The sequence below is a fragment of the Pygocentrus nattereri genome, chromosome 29 (assembly GCF_015220715.1).
Source record: "Pygocentrus nattereri isolate fPygNat1 chromosome 29, fPygNat1.pri, whole genome shotgun sequence".
In the NCBI taxonomy this organism is placed as follows: Eukaryota; Metazoa; Chordata; class Actinopteri; order Characiformes; family Serrasalmidae; genus Pygocentrus; species Pygocentrus nattereri.
Window position 1 is genome coordinate 16,085,693 of NC_051239.1, and position 19,002 is coordinate 16,104,694.

At 39.3% G+C, this 19,002-nt stretch overlaps 1 protein-coding gene across 2 annotated transcripts in view; it reads right to left on the reverse strand.

Annotated features, from left to right (window-relative positions):
• Positions 1 to 19,002, reverse strand: part of zgc:171572 (protein bicaudal D homolog 2) — a 72,468-nt gene that overhangs the window by 26,798 nt on the left and 26,668 nt on the right. For both annotated transcript variants that reach the window (XM_017722354.2, XM_017722353.2), the window contains exon 2: positions 14,804 to 15,016. In XM_017722354.2, the coding sequence (XP_017577843.1) occupies positions 14,804 to 15,016 (213 nt within the window). The remainder of the gene's footprint in view (positions 1 to 14,803; positions 15,017 to 19,002) is intronic.

The following is a 19,002-nucleotide window of genomic DNA, read 5'->3' on the forward strand; positions in this document are numbered from 1 at the left end:
CTGTCCATAACCACGACATGCTCAGAAAAGCATATTGTGCTGTAATATGACAATTTATCACAATACACTGAATGTCATCATATTGTCCCCCATTTCTTTATTGTCCTTTTCCAATAAAATATATTGAAAGGCAGGGTTTGTTATTATTGAGTTAAACTCCTTTTTATTGTGTGGCCTTTTGCGCCTGTAATCATCACTAACGTCTCGTTCACAGTTGTGTACTGTACAACTTGGGACTAGATCTAAAAGCATCACAGATAAATTACATTTGTCTGTATAGAGTTACACGTAGAGTAAACTGAATAAAATGCAGACCATTTATCACAGCAACCCAACATGCTGCTATTTTGAAGGCTAATTACTGTTCAAGCGCTTCATGCGACCCTACACAATGCCACGTCCTCAATCATTTGAGGTTATTACGTAACATGCATACATAACTGCATATTATATTACCTATAACTATGGGCAAATATCACATTCATCTCCTCCTGTATTATATATCCTCCTATTATCTCAGAGTCCCCCTGTTGAGTGCTTTCACTCTAAAGCATCAGGCTGCATTCCTCTTCATCCATTCGCCCTCTCAACTTTTAAGCCTTCGCTTCCCTTGACACGCTACACCTCTATCTTTATCCTTATCTCCATCTGTTTTCCTTCACAATCCCCACTATCAGTCAGGGAAACCCAGTCCCAGGGAACGGTGGGCAGGGATGCTCGGCAGTACATAAAGGCTTGGTGTCTTGGGAATATACGCAGTGGAAAAAGTTCTTGCATCATACTCGCGCACACTTCAAACACCAAGGCTCACGACTTCACATCAACACAAGTTTGCAAATCCAAGTCAAAGTCAACGCTAGCCGTCTATTTCTGCTTCAATGCTGCAATCCTTGTTTTCAAACTGTTGTAATTATAACGAGGGAAATCCACTCTTCCTTACACACACTCCAAGAATATACCGCCAGTTAGCTTAAGTAAGGCAACCTGCATTTTCACGTCTGCCTTAGGAATGTACTTTTCCCTTATTAGCTGGACAATGTTTAAATAAGCTGGACCTGACTAATTCCTAAAACTGCTTATACTTTTAATTTATAATGAAGGCAGCCTAAAGCATAAAGTACATACAATACATTTATTATTATTACCGGTCACTTATTATTACAAAATCACTTGTTGGGAAACATGCAGGTAGATCTGCATGTCTATTTTTCCACATCTTCAAAGTTCAGTCTTTTCTGCTTCTCACAATCCAACAAACCCTTAACACATTAAATAATGCTGCGGTCTGGACTCTAGGCTGGTCAAGTCCATTGTTATGAGAACAGCAGATTCTTTTCTAATTTTCTTCCTTTATGTCCATTTCCTTTTCTCAGTAATTACTTATTGACAGCTACACATCATTTCAGACCCACAGCATTGACTTCTTCAACTAATATCTAATGAGAAATATTATCCTGAAAATGAATGAGTTGTACTTAATTGCTCTTTTGACTAGAAGATAAAAATGCTAATGAATAATTCCACTCTGTGACGCTTACTATAACAGGGGTGCATGGAAACCATACATGTGATGCTAAAAAAAGACGATTATTCCATCTGTTTAAATATTTATTCCTGTCTGGGTATTTCAGGAACACGTCCACAACAGCACAACTGCAGTACTGAGGGTGTTTTGACCTCTAATTGTTTGCTGTGTGTGCATTAGGTTTCAATGCCATTTCCTTTTAAAGAAACAGTGGCAAACATTCCAACAGCCTGGTTTTTGCACATACTTGTAAAAACACACACAGGTGTAAATGCAGTCATCAGCCCAATTCACTCAAATGCCAACATGTAAATATGAGGCTATAAGCATGCATAATGAGGATGACGTTGTCTGTTTAAGTGCAGAGCATAAACCTCAGTGGCATTCCCACAGCAGCACACATACCTACATAATATCCTTTAATTTATGGTGTAATCAGAACTACAGTGATGGTCATCAACATTATACTTGACCGGAGGAACTGCAAATCATGCAGCAGATGAGTTAGCCATGGCTCCTTCCATATAATTCTCAAAGCAGGCCTAAACATGTCAGCAGCCTTGGCTTGTGAGTAACCTTGTGTAAATGAAAAATGAAGTCTGACATGTAATTTACAGGCATGCCACAACTACAAGATGAACTGCTTTATTAAAAGTAAGCTTTGGACTGACAAATAAAAAGCCAAAACACATTTAAATGTATTTTCAATATATGTCAACATTTAATACTGATGTGTCTGGTTCTACAATATAATATGACTGTCTATGGCATAGTATAATAAAGGTCAAAAACTGAAAAGGTCAACATACAACTGACACTTAACTTTTTGGCATGCTAGACCCAGTCTTGAGGGGGTTGTACTCATGCTTGTCAGTGAAGATTTCAGCTGTTCACTGAGGAAATTTATAAGAAGACATGCGTGAGTCTTCGTGAGAACACCTCAACTTTGACCACTTCATCTGAACAGCTAAATGTCACACACAACTAATAATCTAACACGCTAAACATTTTCTCATTCTTTCCTTTTTTGTGTGCCTTTATGTGTCTGCGTGCAAATGGTATATTATGGTTTTTCTGTTACACATTACACTAATACACTAGTAACTTAACCTGCTCGTTGATGCTGTTCAAACTGACTCACTCAGGAAGAACTGGACTGACCATTACTATCTCAAACATTGACAGACTGTATCAGTCATCAGGCTTAGTCTAGCTATGAGCAAGTACTTGTCTGACAGTGAAATCATGCAGATGGAGACCATTTGCTTTGCTTTGGAAACAATTTAGTCTGGAGAGAATTTACCCTGCACTGCTGAAGACTGTCACTGGCCAGCAAACAATAAGAACATGACCTGAAATGATCCCTACCGAAGAAACGCTTCAGACAATTCTGACAACTACCCAAATCGAAATAAAATATGGGCAAAAAAAGCAGACGGTAGGTAACAGTCAACTGTTAAGTAACTATAGGTACTTGATAAGTCTGCAAACTCACATCTGATATATAATCTCAAGGTGTGCAACAAGGTTCCATACTAGGTCCCACACTGTTGGACTAAAGTAATTAAATACTAAACAAAAGAAACAAACACACAGGATAAAGTACACATTGCCAGATATTACCCTGCCATTCACAGACATCTCTAACAATATCCATCTCTTTCATTAGACCAATGTGTTCATGAACTGAAAATGTAAAAGCATTACTGCTGTTATATGTATTTTGACTTCAGAAAGTGTTACCCATGCTAGACATTCAGGAAAAAAAAATATAATTTAGAAACATTTCATGTTTTAATTGTAATGACATGCCATTCTGACTATTAATAGTTAAACCCAGTTAATACATGTCCATTTCTAAACATTAAATGAGAAGTGTCAGTGTTTCTTAATGGTTTTCTGAAAATCTGGCATGGGTGACACTGTCTGAATACAAAAAACACCAGCTATCATTCAACTGTTGCAATCATACTGATTAAATGAAGAAGAAAAACAGGATTCAGGCAGATGCATTCATTTCTATTTTTATGATTAAATATGACAATGCCAGGAGGCAGAGGCACACTTGATTTATCTCACGAGTAGAAGGAAAAAACTAATTAATCCTTGCCTCCTATCTGTAATCCCCCCCCCAAAAGTATATACGTCTTTGTTTCCGTCTTACTTTCTCCTCACATGAACATTTCATAATTTTCCACACCTCATGAATGATAACTATGAAGCACACAGCTGCTCATTCTCAGCTTTGGCAAAGTCACAAGCTCCTGTCTGTGTCCATTACATCAACACTGGTTTACTGTGCAATTTTATCTCATGTAGTTAATCATTATATAGTGTATATACTATGTGTATAACTGGGTAATACATACAGAGGGGCTATGGGAAAGGAAAATAGCCTGTTGAAGTTTGAGTCACTCTCCTGAATTCCGATCTGCTGAAGTGCCTGACTGTGCTGTGGCTATAATCAGAGCCAGCCGTGAGGCCTAACAGAGTGAGCAAATATACATCAAAAAACAAACAGAACACCACAAGAAAAGGGTTTTATTACATTACATTTAGGGATTATTGTATTATTTGTTAAATGTGGCTTTCATATACCTTTTCACATATTAGGCTATAGATTGAGGAGCGTTAAAATATGGATTAACATGGTCTACTCAAGACTAACGTGCCAAAATTTTTCCACACCTTTTCTCACTGTACAGTTCCAAACAAAAAGCGAGGTTCCAAACTGTGGTAGAACATTTGTACCATTTGTCTGTCTTTTGCCTCACAGTATAAAGCTGACCTCTCTGACATCCCCTTTCAGCCAAGGTCACTCGAGCCCCAGCTGTGAGGTCATCACCACATGACCACATGCGCACCAAACACATTAAAACTAGCCACACTACCACCTAAATCAATCAGGATGCAAAACAAGGGCCACGACCTCACAGTCTGCGTCCTATTGAAAGGCAAAGGCCCAAAGGAACTAAAGATGCGGCTGGGTATTTACCCTGCTGGTGCTGTATGGAAGAGAATTTAATTGATAACGATTGAGGGCTGGGAGGGAGTGTAAAAGATGTGGACTGAGGTAACCAGCTGCATGCCTGCCAGTACTAGATGACTGATATTTACTCAGAAAAGTGAGTGAGATGCCCCTAGAGATGTGCGTACGCATTGGTAATTTAGCCTGGGAGTCCTTAATTAGCATAACGCATTTAGGAAACCCTGGTGGTCAGACAAACTGTCTTCTTGTTTTCCAGCTTACAATGTCGCGACTGTTAATATCTCGTTTTCAGTGTGCACTGGTCACTTTATTTAGACTGGAAAAAATGGGCTGTTCTGTTAGCATATTAGCAGGCTCTCATAAAATATTTCAGCTGTGTGTGACGAACAACTGTGCTAGATAAATAAGTACATGTTTTTCCTTGCTGGCTAACTAGCTACAAATCTCAGTATTTTAGCTGTGAGAGGATAATGTATTTTAACCAGATAGCTAACGGCAGAGAAGTAAATAATGTTTCTCCTCATTAGCTAACTAGCTACATGTCCAGTGATGATCAGGTTAGCTGGCCAGCTGTCAATGTTCCTAAACCCTCAGTTCAGCCTTTAGCATAGAGAGTGTGGCCATATCACAGATAAGCTAAATATTTTAGCTATGCACTGAATAGTTATGTAGCATTGATCACCTAGTAACGTTTATTTTTTCCCTGTTTTGCCGCGTCCTATGTTCTCTTTTCAGCGTTCACTGGTCCCTTTGTTTAACCTATAATAAGCCAGCTATTTCACTAGCTTGTTAGGAGGCTACATGATCAAGTATCTTAGCTGTGTAATGAACAACTAGCTAACATCACCGAGCTAAGCATGCAATTGTTTTAACTAGGTAGCTCACTAGCTAAACATCCAAAGATATTTTAGTTAGTCAGCTGACATTATTCTTGCCCTTAACATTGTCAGTGCGCCTGGCATCGCAGCCCTTAATGTCTCTTCTTCTGTGTTTACTGGGCTCTGATATTTAGACCTGAAAAAAATCAGCCATTTCATCAGTTAGCAGGCTAATGATCCTGCCCCTAGATACCACATTTTCTTGATATGTGCACCATACTAACATGTAACGTTAACCACGTACACCGCCACTGTGTGCTTTTACAAGGGGAATCCTTCACCCTGAGGATGGACTAGTTCATTGATTTTTATTTAGTTTCCTGCGGGTGCACTTTTCTCCAGCTCGCTCCCTATATTGGTGTGGTCAATGGGGGGTTATACTCAGATCAAGTGATTGGACAGGTGCATCGAGGAGCCACTGTACGCATACCACATCTTAATCTGTCTTTCTCTCACTGTTTGACTGGTTAGTACGTGACTCACGTGGAGGGAGAACGATTCCCTTGCCGTGTACATTCGCCCCAGTGGGAACTCACACGGTAACTGCATCCAGGACATCTGTGGTCCGTCAATATTTCATTATTTTGTGAATGAATGTGTAATGAGTGTAGCATGATGTTAAATGTGCAAGTTCAGTGCTACTGGGCTGTAAGGGTGTACTACGTCTTTTAAAGAACTAAAACGTTCATCTCCTCAAAGCATTTTCTGTTGATGTTAAAAACTGCTGTAAATCTTTCAAACATGTTCAAAAATATTCATCAGCTAAATTCTGTATTAAGCAGCAGTTATTAAAAACATATCTTGGTTGATTGCTTTGCGTCATGCCCAACACCCCTTAAACGTGGTGAAATCACTGTAACAAGTAGCTTTGAGTGGTTTACTGCTTTGTTTACAGTCTTTTTTGGTGAGTTTAGCTTTAACATTTGTAATTAATATTCATGCTGATTTGATGTAGTCTTATAATTCCGTACTAAATCTCAGCTCATGCCTTCTTTATTTCTGCTGCTCTTTTTCCCTGGAAGGAACAGGGACTTCCAGGCAACAGATTACAGATATGACAGCAGCGCCATAACACCCAACCCCCCACCTCTTCACAGAGCGCTCTCTCGCTCCTTCGCCTTCCCCCTGGCTCCATGACTCACACCATCCCCCACTCTCCGCCTCCTTCTGTCCATCCATCCAACACATTTCTCCTTTGACCTGGTTTCTATCATTCTTTTCCCTCTACCTCCTCACTCTCTCTCTCTCTCTCTCTCTCTCTCTCTCTTGCATTTCAGAGTTGTATTGCCAACACACTGAACAAATTCATGTGCTCTCTCTCTCTCGTTCTCTCTCTCTCTCATTTCAGAGTTCTATTGCCAACACACTGAACAAATTCATGTGCATATTCTCTCTCTCTCTCTCGGCCTCTGGTAAAAACAGCCTTAATAATTCTGCCTTCAGGTCATGTATTCTCTTTAGCGAAATCACTAGAGAAAACACGCTTGAACAAACAGAGAAGGCGCCTCTGCAACAGCTCCAAAATATGAGAGGGGGGGAAAACAACACCTAAAAGCGAAACTCCACTAGTACTCCGAGGGCAACGCTGACCCTGGTCAGACTAAATCAGTTCCACAATTTTTCCTCCCAGAGAGAACAAGAAAAAATAGTAAAACATAGATGAGGAGCATGAAGGGAAACAGAGGGAAGCTGGAAGATGTGTGTGAGGCAGGAAAAGGAACAGAGCAGAAGATCTGCTTTGATTGGTGTTGAGGGATGGAGGGGTTTGCTGTTATAAACTCCTGATAGACCACATTTGCTATAACGAAATCTCAAGGTCATGACTAGAACTGTGCGGTGCCCCTGCAGACAAAAGAGATTGGGTTAAGACAGCGGAGCAGCATGTGTACGAGTGTGGAGAGATGACCTAAATGTCAGATAAGCACATTAAATACCTTTATTTACAGATGAGAGGAGTTATGTGCTGGCGTGTGTGCATGTATGTCCGTTTTCCTACTTTTTCAGGACAGAAATATCCTGTTAGACAATCCGAGTTAACAGGGTTGACTTCCAATATCAGGGTCAACAAAATGTACCTTTCAGTTTCATTTTTAAAAAGTGAAATAGTAAAAGCGCCCCTTTTTGTTGCTGAGGTTATGGTTAATGTAAAAAATGTATTACAGTTACATGTACATAATGCAGGAGAGACACAGGTGAAAAATCTTAAGCTGTTTAAACATATAATATTAGAGTAAACAGAAAAATACTAAAAAAAAAAGACTTTGTAGTTTAAACTGGTGAAAGGAATCGGTTTGGTTTGAGAGTTTTTCTTTGACGTCCACAGCCATTACATAGATGTGTCACCTTCCATCACTAGAGAACCTACGTACTGGATGATTACTACAAATAATAAGGGGCTTTCTTAAAAAAAGGTGAAAAAATGACTAAATGAACACACATAAAATCACCACTTATTCTACTGATATGGTGTTCTGTTTTCAGACCAAACAATGTCTTACTTTTAATGCAAGTCAATGGAACCAGACTTGGTCAATGGAACCACACACAATGTAAAGGGCAATAAGTGCTTTCAAATTATGTCCAAAAAAGGTTTCGCTCTGACAGCAGCAACATATGTCATATATGCACCTGAATGATACACCAATATATTGTTTCTTCAATAAGATCTGCTGATATTTGCAACCTGTGGTAGGACTGGTATCAGCTGATAACACAGCCATTAACACACCAATAATCTGCAGCTTCCTTGGTCAGGGTGACATCATGAACTGAACTCTGAACCACTCATATTTGAACTCAAGGACAACGATACAGGCATAACACACAACACCATCACGATAAACTGTGAAGCTGTGGGTCTTTCCCCAACTATACCATTTCACTCAGTCACACAGTCAGCATAATAATAATAATAATAATAATAATAATAATAATAATAATAAAAATAATAATAATTATTATTATTATTATTATTATTATTATTACTATTACATATCATCTCTGCTATGGGCAATAACACTTACACTAAGTCACTTTAAAGAAAAATAACACTGAGTCACTTAAGTCACTTTAAAATGTATATTGTCTCTATATTTTATGTATGTTCCTCTATATTTTGTGTATATTTTCTCCCTATTTTGTGTATATTTAATATATTTCAATTTGTTTATTTTACTTTTATTTATTTACTTTCTGTAGAGTGATTATCTCAGCCTCACCACAAGCATTGCAATGGATAAATCCCCTGACATGTTGTGCAAATGACAAACTTAAAACTTGAATAAACGTGAAACAAAGTAACAAACAAAATGAAGAAAACCAAGGTTTAACTAAAACTACCTGAGTATTACATTAAAATATACAATATAAATATAAAATTTTACTGAAGAATATTATTTGATATCAGCAATTCAGTCATGAGAGCAGTTATGTGCTGGTAATGTGTGTGTATGTGCACTTGGGTGTTGTTGGAGATGACCTAAATGTCATCTGGGCAGATAAAACTCATTTATTCACAGATGTGCATGTACAGATTAGAGCAGTCGGGGTGTGTGTGCGCGCGCGTGTGTGTATGTGTGTGTGTATATATGCGTGTTGCAGCTGGTGCATTGATCATGCTCTGAAAACTACACACTTGTTACTGAACACAGTCCTTAATCATCCCTGTTCTTCAGACCATCTCTCCATACACTAACTGCTGTATACAGACACAGTCACAAACATGAGACAGATCAGTATTCAGCGTAGGTGCATTTAAATACATCTAACACATGCTTGATGGGATTAAGCCTCATGCCTGTAAATTACCCCACATTTTCCACATCAAAATCACACGTCTTTCCTCAGTCATCCTCATCTGACTCTAGGAAACAAGCTCAACTCCCACACACACATACACACACACACACACACACATACACACACACACAGTTAAGAGTCATGTACTGACTGTTTTTAAAAGGACATTTCTATTACTTTTTTACTTTCTATTTACTTTGTTTATGCTGTTTATTTATTTATAATCCTACAACAATAAAAAAAATAATGCAACAAACAATATTACAAAACCTTGTGGAGGGAACTGTGTCATAATAAGGACTTGCATCTAGGGATGCACCTGACAACATTTTACGGCCAATTCAGATTTCAATGTCTTTACAGCCAAACTGCCTGTTATATTTAACTGTGTACGGGCTAAATTAACACATTAAACACACTAACATGTTCTTTTACTAACCAAAAATGGCATAATAAATAATGTTATTTGCTCTGTATTAGGCCAAACTGGCATTTAAAAGCAGTTTTAGCAGGATTAGCTTCATTCACCTCTCTTTCCTTCTCGTTTAACTTTCTTGTTTTCTTTTACTTCTTTCATTCTCCCTTGCTTCCTCCATGCCAGAACCTTCTCTTATTCCCTCCCCTGCACTCTCGCCTGCTGTACAAAGAAATGGACCACTAGAGAGCTGTAATTAACAGAGCCAGTACAAGATTTACTCTCACACACATGCGCACACACACACACACACACACACACACACACTCTTTTACACCTCCCACCAGAAGACCAATTAGTCCTCATTTTATGCTGCCTGTCTGGCACTAAGTCAAGCTGTGTGAAAGCTTTAGTTGGAACCGAATGTAGCAGTAAGCTTTCAAACAGCAAGTCGCTGGCCAATGACCAGCAAGGCTGTATGTGAGCATTATACAGTCCATGACAATCTCATATACTGCGATGAATTATAACACTGCAGCTCACCATTAATCACAGCTCATGGTAAAAATACATTCTGATGGTCTTTTGTTACTGCATGCTTGAAGGAATTTACACACATTTCCCCTCAGTTGTTTACTCAGTCAGTTATTTGACACCAGGCTAATGTATCTTTGGCCAGAAGCCACATAAGCAAATATATTTAAAATTACTTGAAGGGGAATTCCCCTTATTTTTTATTTTTTTCCAATAGTTGAGATTCAGAATTCAGAGTGGCCTGACGTCAAACAGTGGTGCAGTGTAGAGTGACGATGACAGGAACCAGGGGTCGCAATGTTTACAGCGCAAAAACAGCCATTTTATTTACTATGACCCTACTGCTTGTTGAAAAGTGTGAAATGTTTTAGATGTTTTAGAAACTTTTACATCAGAAAAGATGATAAAATAATGTCTCCGGCATCAGGCAGCATGTTTGTAATAATTTAATGTAATAACTTTACATGAGACATCACCAATACTGTGGACAACTTTCTTTACACATCAAACCACTCTTAACAACTGTGTTTACATCTTCACCGTTTTATTAATGCAGAACGTTTGGAAATTCAGTGGAAATACCCCTCAACAACTTATTAGTTTGAGGTAGGTGAGAGATAACGCCGCATTTCCCTTGATCTGATGTGGCAGCTCAACTTTATGCAAATTAATCCACCTAACGCAATGCACTTCCCTATCAGAAGGCACATGGTGTTTGGGTGATTTAACGTCTACAGCTTAGTGTATGAAGACCTTTTTGTTACTGTACAGTTCTTGTACCTCCAACATTCTATATCTAGTTGGAGGAAAAACGACTGGTTGAACGTTAATGTTGAAAGTAATGATCCACAGGCTCTGCTCCCCAACCTCAATCTGTTCAATTTGAACCCAACCAACATTTCTGAAAATATTAGCTTAATGATACACTCCGGGATGACATTAAGAGTATTCAAAAACAATATGAGTATTCAATAGCAATAATTCCATGAATACTGAACTTGGCAAGACTTCATTTCAATCGGAATTTGCAGGTAACATCCTTGCAATATGTAGCCAACTACATGCACTTTACACAGCGCTAAATGGTATAAGCTTCAGAACTTCAGACACCAACATGAATTGGCTGTGAACTGTGTGCATTTCATTTAAATAAATCTATTTGATTTATTTGAATATACTTTCACAGTACACATTTATTCAGTATACGCAGTCTGCTTAACAGTCTTTCTGCTAAGGTCCCTCTCTCCTTCCAGCATGCTTCTTCCTCCCTCTTTCGTTCTTCCTCCAGAAGATCCACGTTAGCACTTTTGTAATGGCCGGTGTCCAGCAGAGTTTGGTGATTTACCTGCTCAAACACCCTGTTTACACTCCTCTGTTAATTGCTAGGTTTAAATGTGAGTGTTGAGAAGGGGAACTACCAAACTGTGCTGGACCCTCCAGGACTGAAATTGTGCACCCCTGCACTAGGTGGCCAATCGTTTACATAAAGACTTCAATTAACTAGCAATGATTATAAACTACAAGACCAAAAACTGGATTCAAGGTCCAGATTTAAAGAACATCGCCACAAAAGAAACACTTTAGGCTGCCCAAAGCATCTTTCAGTGCATTAATTAATTAATTATCACTTCTGTGAGTCAGGTGCACGAATAAAGAACCTTTATAAAATTTAAGCTGGGTGTTGTTGAAGTGCGCGTTAAAAACAAGAACAATTAAGGAACCTTTATTTTGAAGTAAAAAGGCTTCATATGAGCAGCCTGCCACTCGGGTAAATCTCTCTGCAACACTAAGAAGGAAAGCCCCTTTAAAACGCCTCCCTCTGCAACTTAATCTTTGGCAAAGCCAGACTGCCCGCATCTGTCGACGCACGCACCAGAAAATAAAGCAAAAGCATGTGTGTGCTGAGTGTGTTTGTATGACTGAGCCTAAACATGGCAGTAAGCTAAAGGGAAAGACTATCATTAGGCCTGACAGCGCGAAGCTCAATTTTTCCATCTTTTCTGCTTAAACATTCACGCTGCTGAAACAAAGCAGCGCCGACGAATGACAGACGCAGCTAAAGCTGCTGAGTCTGAAAAAGAAAGGATTTGGGGGCCTCGCTGCAGGGAAGATGGGTAGAAGGAGGGAGAGAGGCAGAACAAGGAGAGACACCCCCTCAGACTGAAAGACAACACCATCCCTTGAAACATGACTAGAGACAGAAACACAATACACATGCACCCCAACACACAGCCAGGATACATTTTTTTCCTACATTTTTAAAACGTCTGCATTTTTAAAACATAACTCTCCTCAAATAAGTGATTAATTAATAAATGAAATCTAAATGCAGATTTTTAGCTTTAATTTGAATTGGGTAAACGGTCTAATTAAATTGTCATCTTTAATACTTAGTTTCAAATTCTTTGCGATCAATGACTGCAGGAAGTCTGGAACCCATAGTCAATAGTAGGCAATGATCATCTACCAGACCTTTACTGCAGAAGCATTCAGTTCCTGCTTGTTCTTGGGGTGTTTCAGCATCAGTTTCGCTGTCAGTAAGTGAAAGGTATGCTTCATTAGATTGAGGTCAGGTGAAAGACTTTACAGAACATTTCAGCTGCCTGAAAAGTCTTAAGAAGCATGTGCAGTATGCTTTAGGTCACTGTCCAAACACATTGTGAAGAGCCATCCAATGGGTTTTGAAGCATTTGGCTGAATTTTAACAGATTATATCTCCATACACTTCACTTCCTGCAGCTTTTGTCAGCAGTCACATTATGAAAAAACACAAGGATACCAGTGGCAGCTATACATGTGCGCGCCCCAACACTACCTCCACCGTGCTTTACAGATGAGGTGTTGCGCCCTTCTCCATATACTTCTCAGTAATGTACATACTGATCTTTTTCTCATCTGTCCAAGTTATTTCAGAACTACACAGACATGCTTCTCATTCATTTTTTAGATTTTTTTTGTGTGCAAACTTTAATCTAGTTTTAGCTTACTAGTTTACATCTTGTGGTAAAATGAAAGTTTTACTCTGGTGAAGTCTTTTCCTATTGTTGACCACCTACCACCTGGATGGCGTCCCTCAGGTGGTCAATCTTTGTGAAGGGGTTTTTGGTCACCAAGGAAAGAATTGCCACCCACCACAGCTTTCCATGTATTCCTGTGGCTTTTAGTGTTTGAGCTCACTAATGAGATCTTTCTTTAAAAAAAAAAAAAAAAAAAAAAGTACCAGATAGTTGACTAAGTATGAAAGTTTTTTTGATGTAAACACCCCCCAACAGAAGCTGAATGTCTGCATTTTAACTCCAATTTCCTGTAGCAAACAGATCAAATAAAATAACTTTGTCAATGTTCAAATATTTATGGACCAACATGAAAGATATCAGATATCAAAATTCCCAGTAAGCCTAAAATTAATTGACTTGTGCTTGTATGAGAATCTATATCTCTCTAAAATCTCTGTATACCAGTGTATAGAAAAACAGTTCTTCAATAACTGTAAACAGCTTTCAGTCATTATTTATTTAAATGTATTATTAATATTATTACTATTACTACCATTTGAATACACCCTCTGCCAGTACAATTTCATGATGGACCAACAGCAAATGAAAAGCACAAGTTTAATAAAATCTAGGCGGAAATACAGACATAATGCAAAAAAAAAAAAAACTTTTTCCTCAGATGTTTTTCCTCTTGAGGAACTTTAAGAATGTGCTTTTTCTTCTTTAAATGTTACAATTTCAGAGTTACAGTTTTCTTAGGACAACAAAGATAAATGTGAGGGCACGCTCGTGTGTGGTTTCTATTGGCGTCAGCCCGGTTCTTATCAGATCACGGATGAAGCGGGTGAAGCTGGCAAAAGGGAATGGCAGTGTTTGCCAGATCAGATACTGCGAGAGGCCCACCAGCAGCAGAAACAAGCCAGCAGCCACCAGGGATCCCACGGCAACAGCACTCAAATGACATCCAGTCAATCGATATCCATTGGAGGTTATTTGAGGTGCAACTACTTTCACCAACTGTAGCCTATAGTAATGCACTTTTTTTTTTCATATAGGCACTAATTATGTCTCTCAGTCATGAATTCAAAATACTCAGAAAGCCACTAATATGTCTGCCCATTGTTATAATAGTGTAGTATTTTACATTTTATGGCTTTTGGCTGACGCTCTTATCCAGAGCGACTTACAATTTGATCATTTTACACAAGTAGGCAAAGGTAGTGTTAGGAATCTTGCCCAAGGACTCTTATCGGTATAGTGTAGGCTGCTTACCCAGGTGAGGGATTGAACCCCAGTCTACAGTGTAGAAGGCAGAGGTGTTAACCACTACACTATCCCAACCACTATATATCTTAATCTTATTAATTGTTTTGTTTTTTTAATAGACGTTAAATTCCCATGTTGAAGATATAAAGTTTTCTTACAACAGTGATGATTCTATCATTCGTCATCACTATCCTAGACAGTGGCAAAGCATGTCTCTTACTTTACTGCAGCCACTGTTAAGGAAATGCCACACGTGGCTAATAATAACTGAAAGCTGGTGAAGATTAGCCTGTTAATCACATTTTTAGCTGAGGTCTGCAGCTCTACAAGAACCAAAAGTCTAAGTAGCTGTAAAAGTGTGTGATGTTACATGTTTAGTTGTGGACGTTGCCTCAGTCTCACCTCTCTGAGCTCCTGCGTGATGGTGGCCAGGCGTTCGTTCTCAGACTGCGTGTTGGTGAGGACGTTGCGTGTTTGCCGCAGCTCAGCCTGTAGCTCCTGCACACGCTGCTCATAATACGCCTCCTTACACGCAGACTCCTGAATCAGAGACTCCTCACGGCTCTCGCCGTCTGCCGCCACCTTCCTGTGGTTAGAGTGAGCCTGCCCGAAAGCCTGGGATAGAGAAAGAGAACCATCTGATCAGAGAACATCGTATGCACTCTCTAAATGCGTTTTCAGTATGTTAACACTTATTTTATTCTGGGTCAGAACACAAGAACACAGCCTGTCTGTGACACTGCCTGTGTTACCAGAGAACGTCTCGATAATTAAAATCTAAACACAAGGGATGTCCAGTCGAGCCAATCAACTAATGAATGGGCTAATATTAATCCAAAGCGATATTAGAGTTTTCATAGATGATACAGCCATACAATTTAGGTAAGGAATGGTAGTCTACTCACTAATGGTAAAGTAAGATGACATGAAAATGGCCATTTTAAAACTCATTATGATCCAGTCTGACTGACTTCCTTGATGATCTGGCTACCACTTTAATATTGTGCAATGAAATCATTTCATTTATGACGTACAGTTCGAACTGATCTTTTTAAGCCTATTTACATTAAATGAGCATCTTATATTACTGTAAATACATAAATACTAGGAATTCATTCCTTAAAACGTACAAGGAAGCCTACTCAGTCCTTTTGGTTTTGAATGGATTGTTTAATCACCTCTTAACCCAGAAGTAACGTTTCAGTGACTCGTTTGTTTTCAGCCATTCACGACTCATGAGTGAGTTTTCTACCTGGTATAATAGCATGTTGGTCACGGTAAACAGCAGAAAAACAGACTTGAAGCTTAACTGCTTGCTAATATTTTACGCGGGCATGTTTACACAAAAGCAGCTAGTTTACATCACTGTGCTTATTTTCACATAATCAACCCATTATGTGTGCCTGTGTCAGTTCTGATCCCAATTCACTATTTACACAAATGTGATGTTGGCAAAGGGTACAATCCACACTTCTTTGCACATACGCCTGGTTTAATTAACTATGAGTGAGAAATAACAAATGTAAAATTACAACATGCTTTCATTATCGTACTTTCTAAGGGTTAATGTTTCTAACAGCCCACCTAACTCAACTCTGAAGGACAAATGTCCTACACAAGCACAGACTGTGGTCCAAATCCCTGCAGCCTAAAGGATTTACCCTCACTGAAAACCTGGGGAAGACACTAAAGGAAAGACAGGCTTGGGACTGACAGGGATTTTTACCATCCATGGCTTTGTGACTTAAAGTAGTCCATCTTTTTTATAGTGCATAGTGAACTTTTTCAGCATTGCTGCGACATTCAGCCCTATAATGTGCTCATCTCCTCACAGCTCATAAGGTAGCTTATACATTAGTGTGTGTGGTGGGGCAGTGGGCCTTTCACTACTTCACACGTTTCAGTTCACTGCACTGTGGCCTTGATTTCTTAATGGATGATCAAGTGGCACTGCACTCAAGCGGCACATGCACATTCTGCTTCAGCAACGTCCATTTATCCAGTCAGCGTGGTCAGCTATTATAAATCTAGGTTAGAGGTTTATTTGGGGGGAAAACAGGTTGTCTGGAAATGGACTGATTTTCAGTACCATTAGCTCTCAGTTGGAACTCACCCATACTAATCTCGTCACGGTTTAGAATTAAAATCCTTTATGCATTTCACCTGAGGGCACCAGAATTATAACCTTGATTTAAGCCGACCTGTATTTTCTCCCTCTCTCTCTCTCTTTCGCACATGTACTCATACCACACAGACACAACATTGCAAGGAAAGTGGATGGCAGTAATCCCAGCTAAATCCCTGAAAGAGGGAGTGAGAAAGCAGCACTTTCAAATTACATTTCTGAAATTGACCTACTTATGGAGAGAAATCATGTTCAAACTGGTTCAGTAGGTTACAGACACACATGAGGTCACTGCTGCAGACTCAGATTGCCGGTGCTCTAAGAGCTGGACAGTATAGGCATTATCTGCAAAGAGCATCGCTGAGCCCCTGGGAATAAGCTTAATACGAAGATCTCGAGGAAAGAACGAATAAAGAATTCAACCATAAAAGTGAAAAGGGAGAGATGCTACAGCTATACAGAATAAGGCACAGACAGACCTGAAGCCATACAGATTCAGAAATCAGAGACCCTTTGTTTCTTAGTTCTACAGTAGACCATTCCTTTACGTTAAGGAATATTTTCAGCCAAAACAGCCACTAAAGCATAGTATTACCAAAACTAAGCATAACTATTACTAAAAGTAAGTATTAAGTAAGTAACTAAACATTACTATTAGTTTATATTTCAGAATGAATATCCAAGATTAGATGTACGACAGTTTATGTGGATAAGGAAGGCGAAGGACAAAACAACATAAGTGAAGAAACAAGAGCTTTCGACAAAAGAGGTCAAGAAAGTATTAGATAAGCAGAACATGAGACTCCTAACAACCAACTACCAACCTGGCAGACCACCAAAACTGTCAAATGACAGATAAAATCAAGTTCTACTCTTGACTTCAGATCGGATTCATCCTGGAACGATTCATCCTTCTACTGTGAGAAGACAACTTAACGTTATGGGTCTGAAAGGATCTGTAGCTGTCTAAAAAGAAGAGAATTTGCAAAAGGAAGAAGTTGCTTGTTTTCTCAGAACAATGGACTGACCACTTCAGATTCCAGACCTCAATAACACTGAATGCGTTTGAGGGGGGGGGAGCACAAAATGCAACCAATTTGTAAGACTGAACTGAGGTGTGGAAAAATATCCCTGCAGATTTGTGGACATTCTTGCAAAAGAGATCCTTCCTTCTTTTTCTTCACCTAATGAGTGTAAACAGGTATTGTGGTACAGTTCAAGCACCTAAACACTGCGGCTGTGATCAGCCACGGCCTAGTTCACGGTAAGCCAAACACTCTGACAAAGCTTCAGCACCACAAATCAATCCCACCCATAGCTCCAGTTCCCATTAGAATCACAGATTAATTTAATCGGAACGCTGTAGAATCCCATCATATTAACCCGGCAAGGGGCACAGTGAGCATCAGTGCAGGGTGTGTAGGGGTGGGTGGGCATCTAATCTCTTTGGAAGAGACAGTCAACCTCATCACAAAATCTACCCGATGGCCTGTCCTGAGGGCATGGCAGAGCACCCGCACAGCAATCTAATCTCTCAGATTTGTTACACAGGCGCGAGATTGACTCTTAATCTGAGGCAGGTGCCCACAGTAATTGCTGCCAAGGGGTCTCATGTAAACCCTGTAAGGATCAAGACGCCCATTCTTTGCCCTTAGGGAAAACGTCCAGACGCTTGCATTTCAAATCAACAAGCTCTCTGAGAACACTGCATACAGGGTCACCAGACAGCAAGTACATATAAAATATAGTTTTCCATTATGTGGGCCCTGTGTTAAGAGCATATGCACCATATTTGAGTACTGAACACTTCTGAGCACAATAACGCTGGAAGTATTCTTCAAATGAAAATGACGTTTTGAAGCAAAGTAGCGTTTTTGGTCAACACACTATGGTGACTTGAGGATGTATGATGTGCACTGCTTGCTGAACAATACTGCTCATTAGTGTGTCTTGGCTGTGAGAGCTCCCCTTACTTGCACCTGGTCCACTGCATGTACATAGAGTTCTTTTTAACTATACACTCTCAGATAAAAGGTAGTAAACTGTCACTGGGGCAGTAGCCCTCTTGTCACTGGGGTGGTACCTTCAAGGGTACATCTTAGTACATTTAGTCAGGGAACATAACTGTACCATAATCCATTGACATTATATTTTCTAAGTTGTATTGACTATATTGGACTATAAAACCACTGTGGTACCTGCACAGCACCTTTATGTACTTACAACAACGTGTTGGATGGTAGTTTCATTTTGGCTACATTTCTTGTCATCTGAAGTATCTTGCCATTGCAATACTGAATTTATGCATTTAATGGAAGGGGAAGTTAACAAAAACAATCCACTTAAAAAAAAAAAAACTACCAAACTAGATATAAATAAAAATAAATAAAAACAACTGCCAATACCAATCTCATATTTTTCTTTTGAGCACTGAGCTTTAGAATGTAGCTGTTTTTAATCGAGCCACTTCACTGAA